The following is a 27428-nucleotide window of genomic DNA, read 5'->3' as shown; positions in this document are numbered from 1 at the left end:
ACAGTCTCACTTTTTTCAGTGATATTAGTGTTTTCTGTCCTTGGAGTTGACCATGACCCAAGAGAATGGCGACTGTTCATTGATTCATCTGTCTTAAGTTTGAAGGCTGTTTTGCTACACAATGGCAATGTCTATCTTTCGATACCTATTGAAGAACAGGTTGAAAGTCTTCTTCAGGCTTACAAATCAATGAACTGCAACATGTCACTTATTATACATTTCCTTCATTCACATATTGACTTTTTCCCACCAAACCTCGGCGCTGTAAGTGATGAACATGGTGAAAGGTTTCATCAAGACATTTCCCAGATGGAGAAACGGTATCAGGGGAGGTTGGGTCCCTCCATGCTGGGTGACTATTGTTGGAATCTTGTCCGTGAATCATCGGACAGTGATTATAAACAAAAATCAATGGCAAAACATTTCTAAACTTGATCGCTGTTGCTGACTTTTGCATTCGGAATATCACATGCCACTACAAATTTGACAGTATTCAATGCATACATATAATTGCATTTTTCTCAAAAATCTTACGTGATAGAGCAATTCTGAAGTTATTTCTGAACTCATCATGACAATTCCGATAACGTTCACCCAATTTCATGAAGGAACCAAAAACCTTGTTGAACAGTGAAACTGGAGAACCCGGAGGAAACCCACGCAAACACGGGGCGAACATACAAATTCCTTGGTGGGATTTGAACCCAGGACCCCAGCGCTGCAAGGCTGCAGTGCTAACCACTGAGCCACTGTGTACAGCGCAGTGTATCACACGGGATGGTATTAGATACACAGTATCTAAAGTATGTAAGATGTGACCCCACTCCGTCCATTTCTATGGGAGCAGTGGTGTAATGTGGTGACACCCAGTAGGGGGGGCAGAGTGGGAGGTTGCCTCGGGCCCCACGCTCTGAGGGGCCCACGCGGAGCTACGCTACTGTAAACTGTATTGACTTGCGTTGATGCAGGTAAACTCTGCGACAGAGGAGGGGTACATGATCTCCATGCACTGCCATGCGGCCGACGTTCTTGGGCCCCTCCCCCCACCCGGTTTACGGGCCCCCCGCCCATTCTCGCAAATTCAACTGCATCGACTGGTTGCCAATGCAGTTGAAAGCAATGTTGAGTGAGGGAGCGTGACGCTCCCATCAATCCCCCTCTGCGTCTGAAGTCACGGATACAGACACTGACAGCATTCGCGATGACATCACTACATGGAGCCCACTGTGCTGAAATGTGCGGGCGCTCACTACAGAGGCCGGATCAGCGGGAGAACAAGGAAGAGTGCGCTCTGGTGCGTGGAGGCCGATGGGGAGCGAGCTCTGGTGCGTGAAGGCTGATGAGGAGTGCGCTCTGGTACGTGAAGGCCGATGAGGAGCGCGCTCTGGTGCGTGGAAGCCGATGGGGAGTGCTCTGGTGCATGGAGGCTGATTGGGAGCACACTCTGGTGCGTGGAGGCTGATGCGGAGCGCGCTCTGGTGCTTGGAGGCCGATGCGGAGCACGCTCTTGTGCGTAGAGGCCGATGCGGAGCTCGCTCTCGTGCGTGGAGGCCGATGCTTAGCTCGCTCTGGTGCGTGGAGGCCGATGGGGAGCGCGCTCTGGTGCTTGGAGGCCGATGGGGAGCGCGCTCTAGTGCATGGAGGCTGATGGGGAGCGCGCACTAGTGCGTGGAGGCCGATGGGGAGCGCGCTGTAGTGCGTGGAGGGGAGTGCGCTCTAGTGTGTGGAGGCCTATTGGGAGTGCGCTCTATGGCATGGAGTATTTTATATTTTTAGTAACAGCGCGGTCATCTGCTGACTTTCTCCTACATGTAATATTAGGGTGCACCACCGTAGTTGTAATCAGGGTTACCTGGTTAGAGGCCCACTCAGAAGTTTCACCATCCCAAACCAAAACCCTAGCTCCGCTTCCAGTGACACCATTCCGTCCACTTCTATGGGAGCAGTGGTGTAATGTGTGACCCATGCGCCATCCACCATATTATTACTCCCATAGAAGTGTACTGAGTGGGGTCACACATTACATCAATGCTCCCTTAGGATGGAAGGAGATGAGCAATAGTCAACCTCCACTAAACTCTATAGACAACAAGGGTGGACAAAACAGGGATAATTGCTTAGCTTTAGATGAACTCCAAATAAGCACACGGCCTCAAACTCCAGAGAGGACGAAGTACTGCTCCTGCTAAGCTTCACAAGTAGAATTAAGCTTAGAGAGAGGTAGCAAGAGAGAGGTAGCCGCTTGGTCCTAAAGACAGCCTCTTATCTAAGAAACTGTCCGCAATGCCAAACGTAGAGATCTCCTGCAACCCACTGCAGGGCAACTGTTTGTCACCTCTGACACACCCGTGAAAGTAACCTTGCTCTGTCCACTTCTAAGGGAGCAGGGGTGTAATAGAATAAACTTCCAGTAGATATAGAATTTCACAATAAGGCTGAGTTCACGCGATGCATTTTTAATGCTTTTCCGCTGCGTTTTTGCAGTTGCGTAAACGCCGCGGAAACGCATGAAAAACGCATGGTAGAAGGGCAGCAATGTTCCCCAATTGAAATCCGCATGTGCTGTGCCCATGATGCGGATTTTTCCGCAGCGTAAACGCTGCGCTCAAAAATCCGCAGCATGTCACTTAATTTTGCGGAAACGCTGCTTTTTTGGCGCCATTGACTTGCATTAGACCGCATGGAATCCGCATCACTGTATATGTTGATGCGCATTCCATGCGGTCTAATGTGCGGATGGTACCCGGGTGTGGATGAGAGGACTCTCATCCAGACCCAGGTACCATTAAAAAAAAAAAGAATAAAATAAAAAATATATATATACTCACCTTCTGATGGCCCGCGCAGCGCTCCTGCTTGGTTCCCGGCACTTCGCGGTTGAATGAAGAAGGACCTTCGCTGACGTCAGAGTCATGTGACTGGTCACGCGAAGCTGACGTCGGCAGGTCCTTCAGTCTTCACTGCCGGTAGCCGGGACCGTGCGAAGCAGGACACCGGGGGCCATCAGAGGGTAAAGTATATATATTTTTTTTCTTTTTTGACATTCACACACTATATAAATCCATGCTGTTTGCATGGATTTATATAGTGTGAAGTTGACAAGCACTTTCCAAGTGATGCTAAAATCGCTTGGGAAGCGCTTGTCAACCCGCATGCGGAAATGAAAGTGAAGACCGCTTCATTTCTGCATGTCCCTGGCAGGAAACCGCATGTACAATCCGCATGCTTTTTTTCCTGCCAGGGAGATGCAGAAATGCTCAGGAAAAAATCCTGAGCATTTCTGCATTGTGTGCACATACCCTAATACATACTACATATAATAAACTTTCGCCCTTTAGTGACTTTTATGTGGCACTAAAGGGTGTTTACCCTAATAAATGAAAAAAATGGATGTGGGGTCCCCCCCTATTTTTCGTAACCAGGCAATGTAAAGCAGACAGCTGCGTGCTGATATTAGCAGGCTGCAAAGTTCCCTGGTTATTGGGCCCTTCCCAGCCCAAAAATACCAGCCCGCAGCGGCCCTAGAATTGGCGCATCACATTAGATCGCGCTTTGCCCGGCTCCTCCCGATTGCCCTGGTGCGGTGGCAATCGGGGTAATGATAGTTGGGGTTGATGACAGCTGTGAATTGTCAAAAATCACATCTGGCATCAAGCCCTGTGGTTATTAATGGAGAGGGGTCTATCACATTCCCCCACTACTAACCCACTAATGAGGAAAAAAAAACAGAAAAATAAATGTTACTTGAATAAAGACTCCCCGATACTTTCCCTGGTTCATCAATTTATTTTTGAAAAAAAAAAAAACCCCAAGCAGGTCCGCCGTAGTCCATGGCGTTCCCACGACTATCACCAAATCCGACGTCCAAAGGCTATGGAGCCTTGTTCAGAGAACAACACTCCATAGGCTGTAGCACCAGCCACTCTGGGTCCTGCTGCGCTCCGCGAGACCTAGTGACTGTGATGAGCAGTGACCTCAGTAACTACACCGCTCATCAGAGTCGCTGAGCCCGCAGTCTAATGGCCCCATATGGTGCCCTGCAGTCTAATGGCTCCATATAGTGTCACACACACACACAAACTCTAATGGCCCCATATAGTGCCATACACACACTCTAATGGTCCCATATAGTGCCCCGCACACGCGCACACACACACTCACTCTCTAATGGCCCCATATAGTGCCACACACACCAATGGCCCCATATAGTGCCCCGCGCACACACTCTAATGGCCCAATATAGTGCCCCACACACTCTAATGGCCCCATATAGTGCCACACACACACACACTCTAATGGCCCCAGGTTAGCTGGAGTGTACTGGGCAGAAGGCTCCACACACCACAGACATGCCTGCTCACATCTTGCTATCCTGCTCTCCAATGTCCTGTGAGTCCCACTCCTCCCCCTCCTGGCTGATCTGACACTAGGGAGACCAGGGGAGGATGCTGCATGCAATGTAAGTAATGCAACCTCCTCTTTTTTGCTGGTTTGTCTGGGGTAATGATGGCATTACATGCACAGCTCTGCTATGGCACTCTATGCCTCCTTCAGAGACGTTACAGTGCCATAGCAGAGCTGTCAGTGATCAAAGCACGGCAGGTTGATAATTACTCTGCCGTGAACACTGCGGTCACAGCAATGATCAGCAGCCTGGAAATGTACTACTAATCCCAGACTGCTGGTCACCACTGATGATACTCACCTCATACCGGACCTTCGCTCCCTGGCACCTGCTGTCACTGCACGCACTGAGCAGTGTTGTGCAATGACAGGGGAAAACTGGAGCTCATAGCATAGCTGTGGGCTACAACAAAATGGCCGCGATCTCCTCCCATAGCTGTGACCCGGACAGCCCAGGGGGCATTCTCAGCTCACAGCTATGGCAGTCTCAATAGAAGAGATAGGGTCGGAGACCGACTGCAGAGCCCTATGTACAGAGGCTGCAGTATTTGAGGTGTGTAACTGTCTTTACACAACAGCAAATGCAAATGGCAGCCCCCAGTGGCTGCAGAAAATATTAATAAATAAAAAACTATTATAACAGTGAATTTATTTTTGTATTAAAAATAATTGATCATATAATCAATAATTATTAATACAAAATTAAAAATCGCGCCACCTTCCCTTTAAGTAAGTTCTCCAGGCCAATCTCCAGCTATCATTTGGTCAAGACAAACGTGGGACTCATTGCTCAGGAAAACAGATTGAAATTCCAGCCTCCATTGCTCCATTCCAACCTCCGATCGCATGGAGACCACATGGGCAGCGCCATGAAGAGGCCGTCATGAGGAAACATCACACTGTTCCTTTTCCCAGGATTATGATGTGGAGTGGCATAATGTACAGTAGCTGCACCCCTCTAGTTCATTCCAGATGATTTAATGGTGAACGACAAGAGGTGAAAAATCTATTATACCAAGATAAGTATGCCAATAATGCCATATACAAGGGACAAATACAGCAACATAATGACCAGACCACATATTGCCTCCATGTAGTAACCAAATAATACCACCATGCTATTCATTATCAAAAACCAAAGTACTAAAATTAATATTACCACTAGTGACAGTTTACACAGGAGCTCTGTATGTAGTTTATAGTGTAAGTGTACAGGTAATAGTGATCACCGGTGACATTATACAGAGGAGCTCTGTAGTTAATATATAGTTTAAGTGAACAGGTAATATACAGTGATCACTGCTGAAATTATACGCGGGAGCTCTGTATATAGTGTCAGTGTGCAGGTAATACAGCGATCCCCAATGAAATTATACACAGGAGCTCTGTATATAGTGTCAGTGTACAGGTAATACAGGGATCACCAGTGACATTATACACAAGAGCCCTGTATATAGTGTATAGTGTACAGGTAATACAGCGATCCCCAGTGAAATTATACACAGGAGCTCTGTGTATAGTGTACATGGAATACAGTAATCACCGATGACATTATACACAGGAGCTCTGTATATAGTGTATAGTGTACATGGAATACAGTGATCACCAGTGACATTATACACAGGAGCTCTGTAGATGGTATATAGTGTACCGGTAATACAGTGACCACCAGTGACATTATAAAAAGGAGCTCTGTATATAGTGTACAGGTAATGCAGTGATCACCAGTGACATTATACATCATACCTCTGTCGATTCTATAAGTATATATAATACAGGTAAATCCAGTGACTCATCAGTGACATCATTAATTTTTGCTTTTCTTCTTCATCCGGTGCAGACCGCTATGACTTCTTCCAGCCACAACTTGCCTTTGCAGATAGTAATACACAGACATCTATAGCTTATCACTTCTTGTGCACCCTCACCACTTTTTCCCCAATTCTACAGTGCACCAGATGAAGAAGTAAATGCCATATTGCCTTCCTGCTGCTCTACACAGTAGAGGTACCTCCCTCCCCCCCATAGTTAAGTATCCCCAAATATAAAATATATTACAGTAGTGATGTCTCCCTTTGTGATCCGTTGATTTCAACAATCCAGTAGTAACGTACACCTTTTCTGTTCCATGTAGTAATAGCGTTCAACTTTTATGCGTAGATACATTTTGAATGTCGAAAATTGTGGATCCATAAATTAGTAATAATGTATGAAACACTATAGGAATGTTATAAATAGCCCGAATTGTGGAGTAATAATGTCCTCTATTCTGACCCCCATACAGTAATAATATCTTCCAATTGGCTCTATACATGAAGTGTCTCCCAATTGGCGCCCATTTGCCTCCGTACACCAAAAATATTCCCCATTTTGACCCCCACACAGGAACAATATTTCCCAATTGGCCCTATACATGATTAATGTCTTCCAACTGGCCCATACAGTAACAATGTCCCCCAGATGACCGTATACCGCAATAAAGTCCCCCAATACGCTAATAATGTTCCCCTTTCTTGCCACCATACTGTTATAATGTCACCCCATCTTGGCCCCAATACTGTAATCATGGTTCGTGGGAAGAAAATGCGGTTTAGCCGGGCGCTGCCATTGTAGAGGAATGTCTGTATGATGTGTATATTGATGATATATTGCTATGTAACTATTTTTAATTTATTCTTCTTCAAGGAACCAAATGGGGTATCGGAGGGACATGTGTGAATGTCGGCTGCATTCCAAAAAAACTGATGCACCAGGCAGCGCTGTTAGGAGTTGCCCTGAAAGATGCTCCCCATTATGGCTGGCATATCTCACATTCTGCAGAACATGACTGGTAAGGCCCTTTATCTTAACACTGCAATAATGATTTCTTAAACATATTGCATATCGCATAAGAGAGTATTAAATTGTAACACCTGCATAGTTCAAACCTCATGACCATATTGTACATAATCCCACTTTTTCTTAAAGGGGTTGTCCGGTCTAAAATGACAAGTCTGTAGTCACTAGTCAGGTTCTGGCCGGGAGTCTGTGTATCGCATACTTGTGGTCACATCACCTCCATTCCCGGCGCTGACAGCGGCAAAACCTCATAGCGCGCAGTGCGTGTGCTGGGAGGATTCACTAGTCTGCAGTAACATAGGATGACTGCAGACTTGTCATTTTAGACCAGTGTTTCCCAAACCCCATCCTCAAGGCCCCCCAAAGGTCATGTTTTCAGGATCTCCTTAGTATTACACAGGTGATGGAAGTATCATCAAGGCATCAGGAATTCTCTCACCTGTGCAACACTAAGGAGATCCTGAAAACATGACCTGTGGGGGGCCGTGAGGATGGGGTTTGGGAATCACTGTTTTAGACCGAACAACCCCTTCAAATAAACAATTTTTTCGGTTATGCCCTTTTAAAAAAAAAATCCTCATGTGAGCACCAAATTTGGGGCTGTACCAACAACTCTCATTTGGTGGAAACGTGTCCTTATGTAAATAAGATGTGAATATTGCTTGAGTTCTGTGGCTAGAGAGCTGGTATAACATCGCCCTCTTGTGGGCAAAGATATATAGGACACTTGCTGCTTGAAATGTAAGGCGCAGCAAATGAACTATTCCAGTTCTAGTATACTATATCTGCTTTATTGTTTGAATATAGGTCCAAAATGGCACAGGCCATTCAAAATTATGTGAGATCACTGAACTGGGGCCACAGAGTTCAGCTGCAGGACAAGTAAGTGACTTTTTCCTTTATGCAAGTCTCTTAGAATTTTTTTTTTGTTTTTCTATTTGCAGTCCTTTTAACCCCTCAAGAACAGACCTATTTTGGGCCTTTGTGTAAAGCACTGTACATTTTATTGGTTTGGGGTGCATGCAACCTTTTGATTATATCAAGCAATTCTTTCATTGTTTTTATTTATTTATTTTTTTTGTGGTTTTCCTTGACTAAGACAAATAGTGAAATAGTTTCATAGTATAGTTACGAATGTAATGTTACCAAATATATTTTTATTTTTTTAATTTTTTTATTAGAACTGCATTTTTTTTTAAATTTATGTTTTACAATACTCATACCTTAATTGCACAAGGGGCCTTTAACGTGTGATTCTTTGTACAGTGCATTACTAAGCCTGTCAATCAGGCTCTATTAAGGTAAGAAAAACCCACAATGGTCACTGAAATAACTGCTAAAAGTAATTTTCAGTTTACATTTACTGAGTATAAAGCTAATTAAAATCAGACATTGCTTGTGAATTGTGGTTCAACAGAACATTTAAGAAAACAAACTAATAAAAATGGCCAATAATGATGGTACTTTTAACTTAATATTTTGTTGCACTTTCTGCACCTGTTCATGATCAAACTGCGCCAGCTGTCTCAGGTGTGAAGGTGTCTTCTCCTACTTACTCTTAAATAAACTCCCACCCAGTTTTTATCCTCTTAATATATTGCCGTCATAGGCGGATTATAATGAGGGCAATCCGGGCTACCGCCTGGGGCTCAGGGGTGTCTATGGCCAGATTGCCCTCATTATATGTGCGGCGCCACGGCACATACTGGCAGACAGTGGCGCAGGGGCCCCCGGACCGCTCCCCCAGCAGCGGCGCACGGACGCTGCTTCCTCTCCGGCCGGGCCAGCACTGCAGCAGTTATCTTCCCTGTGCTGGCCCGGCCGCGTCACTGCTAGGAGACACGGCCCTGTGCGCGGCCGTGTCTCCTAGCTGTGACGTCACGCAGTGCGCGCCCTGCACTGCTACTTACCACCGGAGAGGAACAGGACTGGAGCCGAGCCGGGGGATGGTGAGTCTGTGTGTGTGAGCGTGTGTGTGAGAGTGAGTGTGTGTATGTGTGATTGAGTGCGTGTGTGCAGGCAGATATCATTGTGTGATGTCTGTTTATATGTATTTTTGTGTTTCAAATGTGTTTATGCGTGTATGTATATTTCTGTATATGTTTGTGTGTGCGTGACTGCGTGCGGCCTCCCGCTGTCTCGGGGGGGGGGTGCCGTGCGGCCTCCGCTGTGTATAGATGGCGCTGTGCGGCCTCCCGCTGTGTATAGATGGCGCCGTGCGGCCTCCCGCCGTGTTTAGATGGCTACGTGTACTCAATATTGAGTCATACAATTAATGTAAGGCTATGTGCCCACGATGCAGAAATGCTCCGGATTTTTTTTGAGCGTTTCTGCAACTCCCTGGCAGAAAAAACGCATGCGGATTTTACATGCGTTTTTCCTGCCAGGGACATGCGGATGTGAAGCGTTCTTCACATGCATTTCTGCATGCGGGTTATCAAGAGCTTTTCCAAGCGATTTTAGCATCACTTGGAAGGTGCTTGACAACTTGGTCACACTATATAAATCCATGCAACCAGCATGGATTTATATAGTGTGACCGTAAAAGAATGGTAAAAAATAAAGAAGGTAAGTATAATATTTATTTTTTATTTTATTCTTTTTTTTACAGGTACTATGGTACCTGGGTCCGGAGGAGAGTCTCCTCTTCTCCAAACCCGGGTACCATCTGCACATTGAAACGCATGTATTCCGCATGTGCTTATCTAGTGAAGCGGAATGCATGTGTTCCAATGCAAGTCAATGGCGGCGAAAACGCCATGCTTCCGCAAAATAATTGGTAATGCTGCGGATTTTTCCGCAATGATAATCCGCAGCAGAAATTTCCGCAGCATGTGCACAGCATATGCGGATTATCATTGGGGAACATGGCAGACCTTCTACCAAGCGTTTTTTAAGCGTTTCTGCAGCGGAATTGCTTAAAAAACGCATAGTGGGCACACAGCCTAAAAAAAATTATTATAATTAATATTGTGCCAAATTTCACGTGAACTATCACATAATCTATCACAGGGGATCATGTGACATGTGATACATCAGGTGTGTGTGTGGGGGGGGGCCCGCGCCTTCTAAACTGCCCGGGGCCCTTGCCACTCTTAATCCACCCCTGATTGCCGTCATCATGTTATATAGCAATTGCTCCTTTTGCCCTTCTACCCAGTTAATTCTTCTGTTTTCAATTAGGTCTATGACATCACATGATTAAAAACTGACTAACTGAATCCTTCTAAGCTCTATGTAGGATTCAGAAGGAAGGAGGTCAATTTTCCCTGCATGCCTCCACATTAGAATTACAATCCTATGTCACGGCAAAATCCCTGTCCAGCCCGTCTCCAGGTCCTCTTCAGCCCCTGACCTAGCTGCCTTGCCCCCCTTGATTTTCTTGCCCAGCATTTGGGCCAGAATAGTCCCCTGGTCATTGCCTTTCTCTGCACTGTCAGCCTTACTAATCTCCTATGTTTAGAGCCAGACCCTGGTAGAATACTTTTCAATGTGGTGCAAATTAGTTATTATGACCAGTATGGCAAAAGGACATGCAGACACAATAATTGCAGGGATCCTGTCATATTTGATGACTCTATTAACCTGCACATATGGTGTCAATCTGCAGGTTAATAGCGTTATGAAGGTGCCCGGCTTCTGTACTGAAAGTGTGACACGCGGGAGATAATAACTATTTCTCCCGGGAGCCGTTAGCTTTCAGTCATGCAGGTGTGCCGGCACGGCTACAGTCAACGCTCTGCACACACTGAACGGTGGCTGTAAGCACTCCACGGCACTTTGACAGCCGGCTCTGCACTGATATATTGCAGTACAGCGGCCAGACACTTTCATAATGTTATTAATCTGCAGATTAACACTATATATGCAGGTTAATAGGGTTATTTGACCTGACAGGTTCCCTTTAAATGCAGAACGACCAGGGGTATTGAGGATTTAAGTCCAGGTAAACTCTGATACCAGGTACATCCATAGCAGTGAAGCTGAAATTGGGCTCATTACTGTTATATTGCTACTAATCCGACATCGATGATGTACTGTATAGATATAACATCAATATTAATCATGGGAAATCACCTCTAAATCGCTGAAAGCTGTGTGACTTCTCAGCTTCAGATCTCTGTACCGTTTGCTATTATTTTAAATTGACTTCTCATGCTATTTATACTTTTTGTTTCTTGTTTACAATTGACATCATATATTATTGATTGCTGTATCATTGTTATGTTCTGTCTGAGTGGTTAATAGTAATAAGTTGTTACATTTTTCCATCCACTTGTTTGCTTTTTTTCTTATCAGGAAAGTGAAATATTTTAATTTGAAGGCCAGTCTTGTGGATGAACACACTGTGCATGCCGTACAAAACACCGGAAAAGAGGTTTGTTTTACCAACTCAAAATCATGGACTTCACAAAGTTCAAAATACTTTTCTGCATAAAACACTATATAGAGGGCGCAACTAGTGGCCTCCAACCTTAAGACTTGCACTAGGGGGAGATCACTGTGTGGGGGAGATTTTGGAGCAGTATGAATTCCATTTAAAGCCCCTATCTAGCAGGATGCCATACATTTACTTCATCAATATCACTTGGCCATTGGAGCTGTGCCTGTTTAATCACTGTGGAACCCTGGCTGTATTTGACAGCTGGGCTCCCACTACAGTGGCACAGATATCACTCAGAATTCTGCCATTGGTCACTAGTGACTGCAGCATTTAAGCGGTTTAACAGAGAGACTTGCACCCTCCTTGGTGTCCCCTCTGGAAAAGTGATTGTGGGTTTGACAATGGGTTGTCATGACATCTAGAGTCCTGCCACTACTGTAAACTTATTAGGCCTGCCAAAGGTTCCTTTGGTGGAGTTTAATAGGATGCTTGTTAGCAATTAAGATAATGGATCAGTGGGGGTCTGACACCCGGCAGCCCCACCCATCAGCTGCTATAAACTCCTGTGGCAGCCAAATGAAAACATTGATATAATCTGCACTGCTTGCATTATTCATGTATGTAGAGATCACTGCTGGCTACTACAGGACAGTTCCTTTTTAGTGCACTGCACAGCTCCATTCAATGTGTTGCGGCCACTGCCAGGTACTACAGAACGGCTCCATTCAATGTGTAGTGGCCACTGCCAGAACAACTCCTATTCAGTGCAGTGTGCAGCTCCATTCAATGTGTAACGGCTGCTTCCAGGTACTGCAGAACAGCTCCTATTCAGTGGATTGCTCAGGTCCATTCAATGTGTAGCGGCCGCTGCCAGGTACTGCATAACAGCTTCTATTCTCCTGAACAGAACCCCACAGCAGTCTTAACAACTTGAATGGAGCTGCACATTGCACTCAATAGGAGCTGTCCTGCAGTACCCAGCAGTAGGCACTACACATTGAATGGAGCTGTGCAGTGCAGTGCCGTGCCGTTCAATGTGTTTTCATCCGACCGCCGCCAGAGCTTATAACAGCTGATCAATGGGGATGTCGGGTGTCTGAACCCCACTGATTCTATACTGAGGAGAAGTAAAAAACAGGCTGCGTGCCACTACTATTTGGTGGGTGCTCAATTGGATTCCACTCCAAAAACAGTAAAAATATATGCACTTGGCACTCCAAAATTATGCGAGAATGTGATTTTATTAAACATGAGCAATCCACTTGTATAAGTAATTGATTTTTCAGCTAATCAGTAGGCCTTCATCAGAATGGATTGCAACAATGTGGTACAGGCAAACAAAGAAATGCTAATGGCAATGCTGAGATAAGCACATCACTGCCTAGGACACTGTGCTCATGAGGATAGCTCATAAGTATGTGGTGACTATAAAACCCCTTTAAGGTGTAAATAAGAAAAAAAAAAGCCGGTAAGGCTGAGTTCACACGATGCGTATTTAATGCGTTTCCGTGGCGTTTTTGCAGTTGCGTAAACGCCGCGGAAACGCATTAAAAACGCATAGTAGAAGGGCAGCAATGTTCCCCAATAGAAATCCGCATGTGCTGTACCCATGATGCGGATTTTTCCGCAGCGTAAACGCTGCGCTCAAAAATCCGCAGCATGTCAATTAATTTTGCGTAAACGTGGCGTTTTCGCCGCCATTGACTTGCATTAGAACGCGCCAATTCCGCAAGACTGCATATGTACTTGCGTTATTGGCGCGTTCTAATGTGCGGATGGTACCCGGGTGTAGAGGAGAGGAGAGTCTCATCCACACCCAGGTACCATTAAAAAAGCTGTAAAACAAGAATAAAATAAAAAATAAATGTATTCTTACCTTCTTCGGCCCGCGCACCGCTCCTGCTTGGTTCCCGGCACTTGCAGTGAGTTGTAGGACCTGCGCTGACGTCAGAGTCATGTGACGGGTCACGTGACGCTGACGTCGGCAGGTCTTTCAATTCAAAGTTGCCGGCAGCCGGGAGAACGGAGTGAGCAGGACAGCGCGGGCCATCAGAGGTAAGTATATACACTCTCGCGGGTCACACTATATAGATTCATGCTGTTTGCATGGATTTATATAGTGGTGATGCTAAAATCGCCTGGAAAGCGCTTGTCAATCCACATGCGGAAACGCATGTGAATCCGCATGTAATCCGCAGGAAAAACGCATGCACAATCTGCATGCGTTTTTTCTGCCAGGGAGATGCAGAATGATGCAGAAATTTTCTGCATCGTGTGCACATACCCTAAGGCTTATTGTAGCTTTTAGGAGTTGTAGAGTTTGTCAATATTTGAAAATATTGTGCACCCCTGGTATTGATAATGCAGTTTCTTGCCTCAATTTGAAAGCGCAGGTAGGGCAGAGAGTGAGGTGCTATTGGAAAGATGTTGATGAGACATACCACTTTTAATGAACATCCTAATTTGTTAATAGTCACTTCCCTGGTCAAGAAAATGTCATTATATCGAGAGCCTAAAAGGGTAGTGGAAAAAAAAGAAATAAACACATTTGAATATTTGATGCCGACTACTAAACATTTTGACCATAATATAGATTTTATTTTTTTCTATCTGAAAGACAATAGTAACTGCAAACAACATAGTCCTGGCGACAGGAGGACGACCAAGATATCCCACCCATGTAAGTTTGTTGAGATTTCCAGAATGCATATTACAGCATTATGTTTAGGCGAAGGACTGTTTATTAAAGAGAGTCGTTAACAATTGGTGTACATAGTCCTTTTTATATCAGTATAAAGGCTCCTAGCACCATGTAGATGGCTTACTGAAATCAATAAAAGTCTTAGTAACTATAGATTTTTCAGATGTCAAGGGGTAGCCAATGCAGTGAAAGAGGGCCTCCCTCCCATGGTCAAAACTTCGATGTGCCCTGGTCACTTTTGATGATGGCATTTAAAAGGAACCTGTCAGTAAGTTTTTGATATGCAATTTGAGGACAGAATGATATAGGGGTTAAAACACTGAATTCATCGATGTGTCACTTATCAAGCTGTGTGCTGATGTTTATGTACAGTGAAGGGTTTATCACTAGGACATTATCATTATTTAGACTTGTTGGTACACACTTGCTAACCTGACTCCGCCCCCTCCTGTGATACGCAGCTCACTGTCAATAGACTATGTACATACAGAGCCTGGCGTAGGTGGGGTCAGCTCTCTTGGTTCTGCTGCATGTTACATCTAAAAACTCTCATTATGTCACACTGCTGCACCCAGTAAACAAAGGGATACATCATTGGATTCAGGGTCCGTTTGCCTACATCATGCTGCTCTCAGATTTGGTAGCAAAAACATGGTGACAGATTCCCTTAAAGGGTGGAAAATGGAGAGAATTTAGGTTATCTCTGATCCCAACCATTACTACAGGTTATTCTCTGAAGATTACACTTGTGGTGAAGCTGTGGCAATGCCATTACTACATTGTGATAGTACTGTACTGTTATGTCTGCGGATGGGAAGGGGCTAATGGCATATGTCTAAAATTGGTCTTGCAAGTCTTATTAACAATCCAGGCAAATGCTTGTTGTATTGTGGCCAGACTTTTATGTCTTTGACCTTATTTGAAATTGTGACACCTCTTCATAACACTCTGCAAGAACAATTATTTTGGAGGACCATAGACATCCTCCTAATCCCTTTAAATAAACATGATATTCTATCATTGGATCTGTGTTCCTCAATACTTTGGTTTCATCTTCAGAATGAAATTCATGATATATTATTTATATATTAGTGTAACATTCAGCACTTGTTTCAATTATGAAGAATGTTCTTAAGTGTTAAATGGGTTGATTAGAATTAGAAAAACTGGTGTGTTCTATTTTCCAGAAACAGCACAACACTTCTCCATGGACCGTACCATGGTATTGCAGCTTACCCTTAAGTGAATGGGGTAAACTTTAATGCTAGGCTCATCCCATGGACAAGAATGCTGCAGATTCTTGAATTAGAGCTCTATATCGTTCCATTAGGAGCAAATGCCTATGCTTTGTTTTTTTCTCTATAGAAATGCTGCATGTTAGGGTATGTTCACATGTGTTGGTTTACCATATTGCAAATCCGACACATACAGTGGATATAAAAAGTCTACACATCCCTATTAAAGCGAATCTCTCACCACATTTGACCTATGTAAACTATTAATATAGGCATTTTATAGACTGCTGAGGAGAGTGATACCTGTATGTCTCATATCAGACATACAGTACAGACCAAAAGTTTGGACACACCTTCTCATTTAAAGATTTTTCTGTATTTTCATGACTATGAAAATTGTACATTCACACTGAAGGCATCAAAACTATGAATTGACACATGTGGAATTATATACTTAACAAAAAAGTGTGAAACAACTGAAAATATGTCTTATATTCTAGGTTCTTCAAAGTAGCCACCTTTTGCTTTTATGACTGCTTTGCACACTGGCATTCTCTTGATGAGCTTCAAGAGGTAGTCACCGGAAATGGTCTTCCAACAATCTTGAAGGAGTTCCTAGAGATGCTTAGCACTTGTTGCCCCTTTTGCCTTCACTCTGCTGTCCAGCTCACCCCAAACCGTCTCGATTGGGTTCAGGTCTGGTGACTGTGGAGGCCAGGTCATCTGGCGTAGCACCCCATCACTCTCCTTCTTGGTCAAATAGCCCTTACACAGCCTGGAGGTGTGTTTGGTGTCATTGTCCTGTTGAAAAATAAATGATGGTCCAACTAAACGCAAACCGGATGGAATAGCATGCCGCTGCAAGATGCTGTGATAGCCATGCTGGTTCAGTATGCCTTCAATTTTGAATAAATCCCCAACAGTGTCACCAGCAAAGCACCCCCACACCATCACACCTCCTCCTCTATGCTTCACGGTGGGAACCAGGCATGTAGAGTCCATCCGTTCACGTTTTCTGCGTCGCACAAAGACACGGTGGTTGGAATCAAAGATCTCAAATTTGGACTCATCAGACCAAAGCACAGATTTCCACTGGTCTAATGTCCATTCCTTGTGTTCTTTAGCCCAAACAAGTCTCTTCTGCTTGTTGCCTGTCCTTAGCAGTGGTTTCCTAGCAGCTATTTTACCATGAAGGCCTGCTGCACAAAGTCTCCTCTTCACAGTTGTTGTAGAGATGTGTCTGCTGCTAGAACTCTGTGTGGCATTGACCTGGTCTCTAATCTGAGCTGCTGTTAACCTGCGATTTCTGAGGCTGGTGACTCAGATAAACTTATCCTCAGAAGTAGAGGTGACTCTTGGTCTTCTTTTCCTGGGGCGGTCCTCATGTGAGCCAGTTTCTTTGTAGCGCTTGATGGTTTTTGCAACTGCACTTAGGGACACATTCAAAGTTTGCCCAATTTTTCGGACTGGCTGACCTTCATTTCTTAAAGTAATGATGGCCTCTCATTTTTCTTTACTTAGCTGCTTTTTTCTTGCCATAATACAAATTCTAACAGTCTATTCAGTAGGACTATCACCTGTGTATCCACCTGACTTTTGCACAACACAACTGATGGTCCCAACCCCATTTATAAGGCAAGAAATCCCACTTATTAAACCTGACAGGGCACACCTGTGAAGTGAAAACCATTTCCGGTGACTACCTCTTGAAGCTCATCAAGAGAATGCCAAGAATGTGCAAAGCAGTCATCAAAGCAAAAGGTGGCTACTTTGAAGAACCTAGAATATAAGACATATTTTCAGTTGTTTCACACTTGTAATTCCACATGTGTTAATTCATAGTTTTGATGCCTTCAGTGTGAATGTTCAATTTTCAAAGTCATAAAAATACAGAAAAATCTTTAAATGAGAGGGTGTGTCCAAACTTTTGGTCTGTACTGTACATATGCCTTATTGTGGATAAATCATCTTTTATCACTTTATATAAATGACCTCTTCCAGGCTATGGGGAGGAGACTGCCTGGAACATAACTCTGCCTCCGCACTTCATTATCATATGTTCATCGCTCTGTTCCTGTTTCGTCGGCCGCTTGTAAAGAAATCTCACACCTGTGTATTCCAATGTCACGTCGTTCCGCCTCAGTGTTTTGCCCCCCGTGAGCATGTTCACGATCCTTCTGCGCAGAAGCCGGCGAGTCACTTTTTCTTTATCCACCTGAAAGATTTCAGATTGTTTTTCAATTAAATTGTACAATTTATTGATGATTGGAAAATGTTCTCAAAATGATTCTTTTTGGTATAATTTCTTTTTACATGACAAAATCTGGTCCTTTAACAGGGATGTGTCGTATTTTTATATTCAATGTAAATGTCTACAAGATCCATGGCAGTAATTCATAGAGCTGCTTTACTTTTCCAGTGTAGTACTAAAAAACCATGTAGAAATTTTCGATAGCATTAAGGACGTGGCTTGTCATTGGATTTGAAGTGGTTTTCGGAGTGGAATCCGCACTGAAATCCATGTCAAATCCTCAAGGTGTGAATGCCCCATGCAGGATGTCACCCCCCCCCCTTTTAATGCTCCATGCAGGATGTCACTCCCCCCCCTTTTTAATGCCCCATGCAGGATGTCACTCCCCCCCCATATAATGCACCATGCAGGATGTCACCCCCTCCATACACCCCATGCCTCCATACATTAAAAAAAAATCAAATGCTCCCCTCACTTCTCACCTGCTGCCGCTGCTTAGCTCTGGACTTCAGCGTCGCTTGTGTCTTCCAGCTCTGCCCTGTGACGGCGCGGTGTAGAGACGTCACCACGCCCTCTGAGCTGAGACGTCACAGTCAGAGGACGCGGAAGAGACTGGATCTGCTGCAGAGGCACGGGGAGGGGTAAGTATTGTGCCGGCTGCCGCGCCCTGAGCAAGCGGGGGGGAGGGCGGGCGCTGGCACCGCTCTCCTCTGCTCATGGGTCCCATAGCGTGGTGGGGTGCCCGATGGCAAGTGGGCCTCCCCGTCTGCTCAGGGCCCCGGCACTTGCCCGGGTGCGACGGGTACTGGCTCCGGGCCTGATAGTGCAGCTTGACATTCATAATTCAGCTGATGAGGTAGCTTATGTATAGGTGTTGGGCCGCAGGATCAGCTCAGAGCAATAATCTGTATTTATATGTTATTAAATGGGTGTCTGAGAATTGTAAGATGCTGCACCTAGGCCGCAGTAGCACTAAAGCAATGAATACTTACCCTTGCTCCAGCACTGCTCCCTGATGCTCACCTCTGGTCTGCTATTTATATGGGCTGCAGACGTCACAGTCCCATATTCCTCACTTGAGGTCTGCAGCCAATCGCTGGTCTCACCGGTTTCAGGCCACCTGCTGAGAACCGTGGGGTGTTCAGGCTCTGATGTCAGCAGCCGATGTTAGCAGTATACTAGAAGAAAAAATCGAAACACAGCGCTGGAACAGAGGATCACTAAGTATTATGTAATTTTTTTAGCTGGTCTGTTATCCTTTTAAATGAAATATGCCTGAAAATAGTGGATTGTGCATTAGTTCAAGTGGTGTGTTCCATATCTATGAAATATGCAAATTGCCTCCTCAGAGAGGAAGAGAACTAGAACTCTAGTGCCACCTATTGGAAGCAGCAATCCTAAAAGTCAATATTGACCCTTTAACAAGCCTTGACATATGACTTAGGCTATGTGCCCATGATCGGGCTATAGCAGCGTTTTGGATGCAGCATATTTTCTCTGCGCCAGATCCCACATGTAAATCCGCACGTGTTCATTAAACACATGCAGAGTTACCGCACCCTATACATTCTATTGGGGAAATTTCTATTGTGGAGACTACAGAAACTGACATGCTGCGGCTCGTACAGCCGCGCCGCTGGTGAGTTTACACGGTGGCAAATAGGAGCACAGTGGGCACGGGATTTCTATACATCCCATCCACTGTGCTTCTACTGTACAATGCAGCATTTTGGACGCAGCGCAGGTGAGCTGCATCCAAAACGCTGCTATTATGGATCGTGGGCACGCTTCCTTAGGGTAAAAGCCAAACCAGAATCTCAATTTGCCGACACTGTTTTTCTTGTTGTCTTTCATAAGTAGCAATTCTAAAAGTCAATTTGCATATTTAATTTCCCAGAGGAGCATTGCAAGGCTTAAAAGTCTCCTCACATTGACAGGCTTGGCATGTCGCTCTCCACAAGCAGAAACTTTACCCCTTGGATTCATATCTATGAAACACATGCTCTATTTTTTATCTTATTCTAGGACATGCATAGCAGATATAAATAAAAGAAAATGCATGCCAGTTTGCAGCTAAAGGATTTGCAATGATGCTTGAGATTTTTTATGTATTAGATTTTATACAAAATACTTCTGCTTCTGAACAACTGCTATAAAACTGACTGACAAGTGTATCACACCTTGTTAGCACTGCAAAAAGTTACAATTCAAAAGTGAAACCTCCAAAATATATTTTTGTTTTATATATGTAGTAATGTTAGAAATTGACGCATTATTTATGTGGTAGATTCCTGGTGCGCTGGAATATGGTATTACAAGTGATGATCTCTTCTGGCTGAAGAATTCACCGGGGAAAACGTATGTAAATAGTTTTGTTTCTCTTTTCTTTTTTTTAGGGATGGTATTGAGATTTCACTGATACGTTTGTTCTGACAATATATAAATCAAGTTTTACAAGTAATAACATCAATATCTCAAATTTGTTGGATATAGGTGGGGGAGACAGAAACCCCTGCGCTTGTGAACATTGGGGGTTTCAGTAGTTGGACCCCAATATATATTTGAAAATGTAAGGCATATGTTGCAAAAATCATCTGAAGTGACCTGTTCCATAGTTAATAAGTTAGTGCACCATTCTGGGCTTTTATCTTTCAGCAAAGCGAACGCCGATGTTTATGTCTCATGACATAATTAATTTGTCAGTATTCAGAATATTTATATCAGCATGCATTGCGTCTTTAATAGGTTAGTGCTGAATATACACAAATATTTTGCTCAGAATATATATGTACATATATAATTCATTTTTCAACAAATATAGGTTCTGTAATAGGACAGATATGTATAGATTGGTCCTTTCACCCCTCCACTAAATAAAAGCTGAGGTGTTATACTTACCTGGCAATACATGTGCTGCCATTGACGTCCTAGTAATAGGCTAAGTTGGAACATTGTGTTTTATTACTATTACAGCAGAGATACTTCTGTAGCATATTTGTATCCTTTACTCTACAACCTTCTGCTTGTGCCTGAACGTGGGGTTCATTAAAGGGAACCTGTCGCTTTGTACATGCAGTCTGACTCTGTGGAGAGCATTGTATAGAAAAAGAGAAGCTGATGAATCTATTCCAATAATTCTCAGCATAACTGCTATTTTATTCATTGAAATCCCTGGTGTTTGTATGCATATGAGTCCAGTGGGTGGTCCTACTCATCTCTCTGCATGCACAGTCATACAGGGAACACTGTGAATCACTGAGTAGGACCCCTCACTGGACTCATACATAGGGATTTCAATGAATAAAATAGCAGTTATGCTGAGAATTATTGGAAAAGATTCATCAGCTTCTATTTTTCTATACAATGCTCTCCACAGAGTCAGACAGCATGTACAAAGTGACAGGTTCAATGAATAAAATTATAAGTTATATTGAAACTTTTCCCTCAAAAATGTATATCAATCTTATCAGCTCCTCCTGCTCTATAAGATCCTACAGATCAGATGCCATTTTCACAGTTTCCCTTTAATGATCAAAGAAATAACTGTCCCTCTTATTGTTTTTTTAGTGTTAAACATGGATAGGACTGACAAAGGTGTGTATTAATAGTGGAGACATCATGAAATAGTAAACTTTTCAAAAATCTGCTGTTTCTCAAAATGAATCAGTTTTTACACAGCAGCATTACCAGTCCATAATATATAAGGGCACGGGGGTGATCCATTTTTGGCCAATTATTATGAGCAGATATAGATCATAAAAGGACATGCACTAAGTGCAATGGATCTGATAAAAAAATATTAAACTCTTTGGGTCCTTATTAAACATTATGGGTCTGTGTTCTGTTTTTAAAATGGACTGGACACTGATGAGAAATAGTTGTGTGTGAATATGTTCATGAATCCACAAGGGGGCAGCATGTACGCGTATATGTGTAAAGATGCCGCACACTCACTCTTACAGCCATATTAGCAGATTTACCCTAATTCTGGGGTGATTATCATTTATGTGTACGGGTAACAGCTCTCCAGGTGAGTTTACAATTTCTACCAAATAAAACTAGATTTTATGTACAGTACAGACCAAAAGTTTGGACACACCTTCTCATTTAAAGATTTTTCTGTATTTTCAGGACTATGAAAATTGTACATTCATACTGAAGGCATCAAAACTATGAACTAACACATGTGGAATTATATACTTAACAAAAAAAGTGTGAAACAACTGAAAATATGTCTTATATTCTAGGTTCTTCAAAGTAGCCACCTTTTGCTTTGATGACTGCTTTGCACACTCTTGGCATTCTCTTGATGAGCTTCAAGAGGTAGTCACCGGAAATGGTTTTCACTTCACAGGTGTGCCCTGTCAGGTTTAATAAGTGGGATTTATTGCCTTATAAATGGGGTTGGGACCATCAGTTGTGTTGTACAGAAGTCAGGTGGATACACAGCTGATAGTCCCACTGAATAGACTGTTAGAATTTGTATTATGGCAAGAAAAAAGCAGGTAAGTATAGAAAAACGAGTGGCCATCATTACTTTAAGAAATGAAGGTCAGTCAGTCTGAAAAATTGGGCAAACTTTGAAAGTGTCCCCAAGTGCAGTTGCAAAAACCATCAAGCGCTACAAAGAAACTGGCTCACATGAGGACCGCCCCAGGAAAGGAAGACCAAGAGTCACCTCTGCTTCTGAGGATAAGTTTATCCGAGTCACCAGCCTCAGAAATCACAGGTTAACAGCAGCTCAGATTAGAGACCAGGTCAATGCCACACAGAGTTCTAGCAGCAGACACGTCTCTTCAACAACTGTTAAGAGGAGACTTTGTGCAGCCGGCCTTCATGGTAAAATAGCTGCTAGGAAACCACTGCTAAGGACAGGCAACAAGCAGAAGAGACTTGTTTGGGCTAAAGAACACAAGGAATGGACATTAGACCAGTGACAATCTGTGCTTTGGCCTGATGAGTCCAAATTTGAGATCTTTGGTTCCAACCACCGTGTCTTTGTGCGACGCAGAAAAGGTGAACGGATGGACTCTACATGCCTGGTTCCCACCGTGAAGCATGGAGGAGGAGGTGTGATGGTGTGGGGGTGCTTTGCTGGTGACACTGTTGGGGATTTATTCAAAATTGAAGGCATACTGAACCAGCATGGCTACCACAGCATCTTGCAGTGGCATGCTATTCCATCCGGTTTGCGTTTAGTTGGGCCATCATTTATTTTTCAACAGGACAATGACCCCAAACACACCTCCAGGCTGTGTAAGGGCTATTCGACCAAGAAGGAGAGTGATGGGGTGCTACGCCAGATGACCTGGCCTCCACAGTCACCAGACCTGAACCCAATCGAGATGGTTTGGGATGAGCTGGACCGCAGAGTGAAGGCAAAAGGGCCAACAAGTGCTAAGCATCTCTGGGAACTCCTTCAAGATTGTTGGAAGACCAATTCCGGTGACTACCTCTTGAAGCTCATCAAGAGAATGCCAAGAGTGTGCAAAACAGTCATCAAAGCAAAAGGTGGCTACTTTGAATAACCTAGAATATAAGACATATTTTCAGTTGTTTCACACTTTTTTGTTAAGTATATAATTCCACATGTGTTAATTCATAGTTTTGATGCCTTCAGTGTGAATGTACAATTTTCATAGTCATGAAAATACAGAAAAATCTTTAAATGAGAAGGTGTGTCCAAACTTTTGGTCTGTACTGTATAAGCAGGCAGGTTATATGTGCATATTAACATGTCTGCAGGAATGTTTCGGTAAAATCACTTTCCAGGATTTTATAATTCTCTTATATAGTTGAAATGTGGTAAATTATTGTTGTCCAAGTATCTTACATATATGATATATTGTATTCACAAGTAGATCTGTGTGTAATCTGTAGTATACAGTATATGCACACTTCTTTTTTTAGTCTTCTTTACTATATTCTGTTACCTTTTATATTAATATATTTATTTATTTTACTTATATAGCGCCATTAATTCCATAGCACTTTACCGACATTATTAATATGTGTGAGTTTCTCTATAGTTTTTGGTGTACACAATGCTACTGTATCAATGCCGTGTAGTTGCCTGTTTTTCCATAGTCTTCTAGAGTAAAGAGGTGAATTGACAAATAATGTGAATTGATAGATATGTTTGTATTTCTAAATCATTTTGCACCCCACTATTAATTTTAGGGTAAAGGGATCGAAAATGTAAAAAAAATATGTGTTTCTTTTGGATCACTTACTATTTTTTTATTTCTGTATTTATATGTTTATTGTTCTGGCTTTGCATAATCTTTATAGTCAGTAGATATTGTATGGATGCATGATTTATAGTTTGGGGGGCTTTGTTAGCTTTTCATTGCTTTGCCCTCATTACCACGCTTCCATGTAATCAATCTGTTCTGTACCTGTTGGATCTCAGTGGTAAATTGTTTACCGTAGGACAGAAGCCTCTGGCTGTTCCCCTAGCTGTAAAATGCGACATTTGTCCTACCAGCTCCACTTAGGGTTTCTATGTGTTTACAATGTGTCAGCGTCCTCAGAAATTCTCCTGCCATGATTAATGTGAGGAAGCCGCTTAAAAAAACGATATCCTTCTAATACATATCTGTGAAAATGCTGCTTTTGTCCAGATACTGTTAATGCAAGTCGTAACAGTGTAATATAGGAGTCTAATGTTTACATGTTGCATTCCAGAGCCTTAGTCAAAATAAGCCTTGAGGGGCTACTGTAGCATTTCTGTACATTATCAGCCACTATTTCAACAGCTGGGAGCGAGAGCGGCTCACATGGAGTTTGAAACCTGACTCATTGATCTGGGAAATAGATACATGTGTGTGTTCCCGACCAACGGGCCTGAAATCGCACTTCTTGGCTTTCACATTTAAAGAAAAAAAAAAGATATATAAAACTTATAAAAAAATAATAATTTTTTTTTTAGATTTGAAAGTGAAATAAATGCATTCTGCATACTGAAATGTAGAATATATACTCTTCTCGTACTTGTGTGACTATGGGATCAGCAAAATTCCTGTTTAATTTTTTTCTGTAATCCCTTAACACCACCTGTGGTTCGCTGTAAGCAGTTAGTCAGCTAACATAATATTTTTGGAATCTCACATTAACCATATATATATGTATTATTTTATGCATTTTTAGCTTTGAGGGCTATGCTTTACACTGTTGGTTCAGTCGCAGGAGGTCCTTTATGTCTAATATTGAGTATAGGAATAATCCTTCATAGGGTAGGGTCTCACAACCACTTTCTCTCCATCTGGTAAAAACGGTCCAATTATTCTGATCAGAGTGGCCTCAGTTTTTCTTGGATGTGGAGAGAAAAATAAAAAAGTTTCACCATCTTCTTCATTATGACATCTTAGTGCGGTCCGATGTTTTTCAAGGACACATTGCCTTGCATTGCCGCTCGGACATGTCTCTGAAATTTTCCTAAGGCCACTCAGACCAAGGAAAAAGTCAGACATGTTCAGAGCCCCATAGAATATCATGGGTGCGAGTGCTATCCCTGAAAACTACGGATAGCAATAGTCCGAGATGATCAGTCATGTGCACGAGCCCATAGAGTGTGGTTAGTGGGCTGATTATATTGTTTTATTACATGGAATCTGTCATCAGATTTCACATTGCAAACTGAATACATTATATAGATCTCTTGGACCTGATAAGCCTGGTGAACTTACTTTGAAAATCCATGATGGTATAATCCTGATATATTAATGTTGATATATTTTAGTAATCTTGCTACAGGAGGATTTATAAAATGCTCATTTTAGAGAGATTTTCCAGAACATTATAATTAAAGTTTGTTTTCCCATGAGGTTGTAATAAAAAAAAACAAAACAAAAAAAAACAAACCTGTACTCTCTCACAGTGTGTCCCCTGCTGGACTGCTGACAACAACATCCGGCGGGGTGCGACATATGACAGCTGCAGCATACCCCCCTCACCGGATGTTGATGCAAGTAGTCTGGTGGGGGTGAGTACAGAGAAACCCTTTTAATATCATTATTCAGCCATTCTAGCACTGATTTTCAAAAAAGTACACTAGTCTCATCAGGGCTAATTGATGTATTTAACCCCTCAATGATTAGACCGTAAAGGTGTTTATTGATTGGCCAATTTTTTTTATTTTTTTTTACTTCTCCGATTTTCAGCTGATATACAGTATATATTTATTTATTTTTCACTAACACGGCTATATGAAGTTTTGTTTCATTCAGGAAAAAATGTATTATTTTTCATTCCATTCGGAGGTATATAATATTTATATACCCCAAATAGAATGAAAAATAATACATTACCTGGTTCATGGGCTTCTCGTTACCTGGCTCCTGGGCTTCTCGTTACCTGGCTCCTGGGCTTCTCGTTACCTGGCTCCTGGGCTTCTCGTTACCTGGCTCCTGGGCTTCTCGTTACCTGGCTCCTGGGCTTCTCGTTACCAGGCTCCTGGTCTTCTCGTTACCTGGCTCCGGGTCTTCTCGTTACCTGGCTCCGGGTCTTCTCGTTACCTGGCTCCTGGGCTTCTCGTTACCTGGCTCCTGGGCTTCTCGTTACCTGGCTCCTGGGCTTCTCGTTACCTGGCTCCTGGGCTTCTCGTTACCTGGCTCCTGGGCTTCTCGTTACCTGGCTCCTGGGCTTCTCGTTACCTGGCTCCTGGGCTTCACGTTACCTGGCTCCTGGTCTTCTCGTTACCTGGCTCTGGGTCTTCTCGTTACCTGGCTCCGGGTCTTCTTGTTACCTGGCTCCTGGGCTTCTCGTTACCTGGTTCCTGGGCTTCTCGTTACCTGGTTCCTGGGCTTCTCGTTACCTGGCTCCTGGTCTTCTCGTTACCTGGCTCCGGGTCTTCTCGTTACCTGGCTCCTGGGCTTCTCGTTACCTGGTTCCTGGGCTTCTCGTTACCTGGTTCCTGGGCTTCTCGTTACCTGGCTCCGGGTCTTCTCGTTACCTGGCTCCGGGTCTTCTTGTTACCTGGCTCCTGGGCTTCTCGTTACCTGGCTCCTGGGCTTCTCGTTACCTGGCTCCTGGGTTTCTCGTTACCTGGCTCCTGGGTTTCTCGTTACCTGGCTCCTGGGTTTCTCGTTACCTGGCTACTGGGCTTCTCGTTACCTGGCTCCTGGGCTTCTCGTTACCTGGCTATTGGGCTTCTCGTTACCTGGCTCCTGGGCTTCTCGTTACCTGGCTCCTGGGCTTCTCGTTACCTGGCTCCTGGGCTTCTCTGTGCCCAATAAATTGCACCTATTTCTTATGCCAGGTGAGATGTATTGTATGCCCTAGCATTTGTTAGAGTATGCCAAAAGTATTTCACACCAGGCATGATCATAGAGGACAACCACCGAGTCATTTCTTTGGACCTGAACATAAGTGTGGTTCATGGTCACTAGGAACATGACAATAGTATTTGATACTGGCTGTGGCCTCTGTCAGCTCGATGATAAACTAGGCAAAAATGGTTCGGGAATGATTTGAGGAAGATGACAAAGAATTCAAGGTGTTGACTTGGCCACTAAATTTCCCAGATCTCAATCCATTCGAACATACACAAGTACGCTCCATGCAGGACCCATCTCATAACTTCTATTTTTGGGTGATTTTTCATTTTTGTGCTTT

At 43.4% G+C, this 27428-nt stretch overlaps 1 protein-coding gene across 1 annotated transcript in view; it reads left to right on the top strand.

Annotated features, from left to right (window-relative positions):
* The window catches only part of TXNRD2 (thioredoxin reductase 2), a 155170-nt gene that overhangs the window by 39803 nt on the left and 87939 nt on the right, over positions 1–27428 (top strand). Inside the window, exons 4-8 of the mRNA XM_073675428.1 lie at positions 7090–7234; positions 8050–8124; positions 11542–11620; positions 14244–14306; positions 20101–20171. Coding sequence (XP_073531529.1) covers positions 7090–7234; positions 8050–8124; positions 11542–11620; positions 14244–14306; positions 20101–20171 — 433 coding nt within the window. The remainder of the gene's footprint in view (positions 1–7089; positions 7235–8049; positions 8125–11541; positions 11621–14243; positions 14307–20100; positions 20172–27428) is intronic.

Source organism: Phyllobates terribilis, unplaced genomic scaffold (assembly GCF_046119375.1).
Source record: "Phyllobates terribilis strain yellow unplaced genomic scaffold, ASM4611937v1 Scaffold_1__5_contigs__length_1240528914, whole genome shotgun sequence".
NCBI lineage: Eukaryota > Metazoa > Chordata > Amphibia > Anura > Dendrobatidae > Phyllobates > Phyllobates terribilis.
Note: the sequence above shows the minus strand (reverse complement) of the source record. Positions and strands in the feature narration are given on the sequence as shown.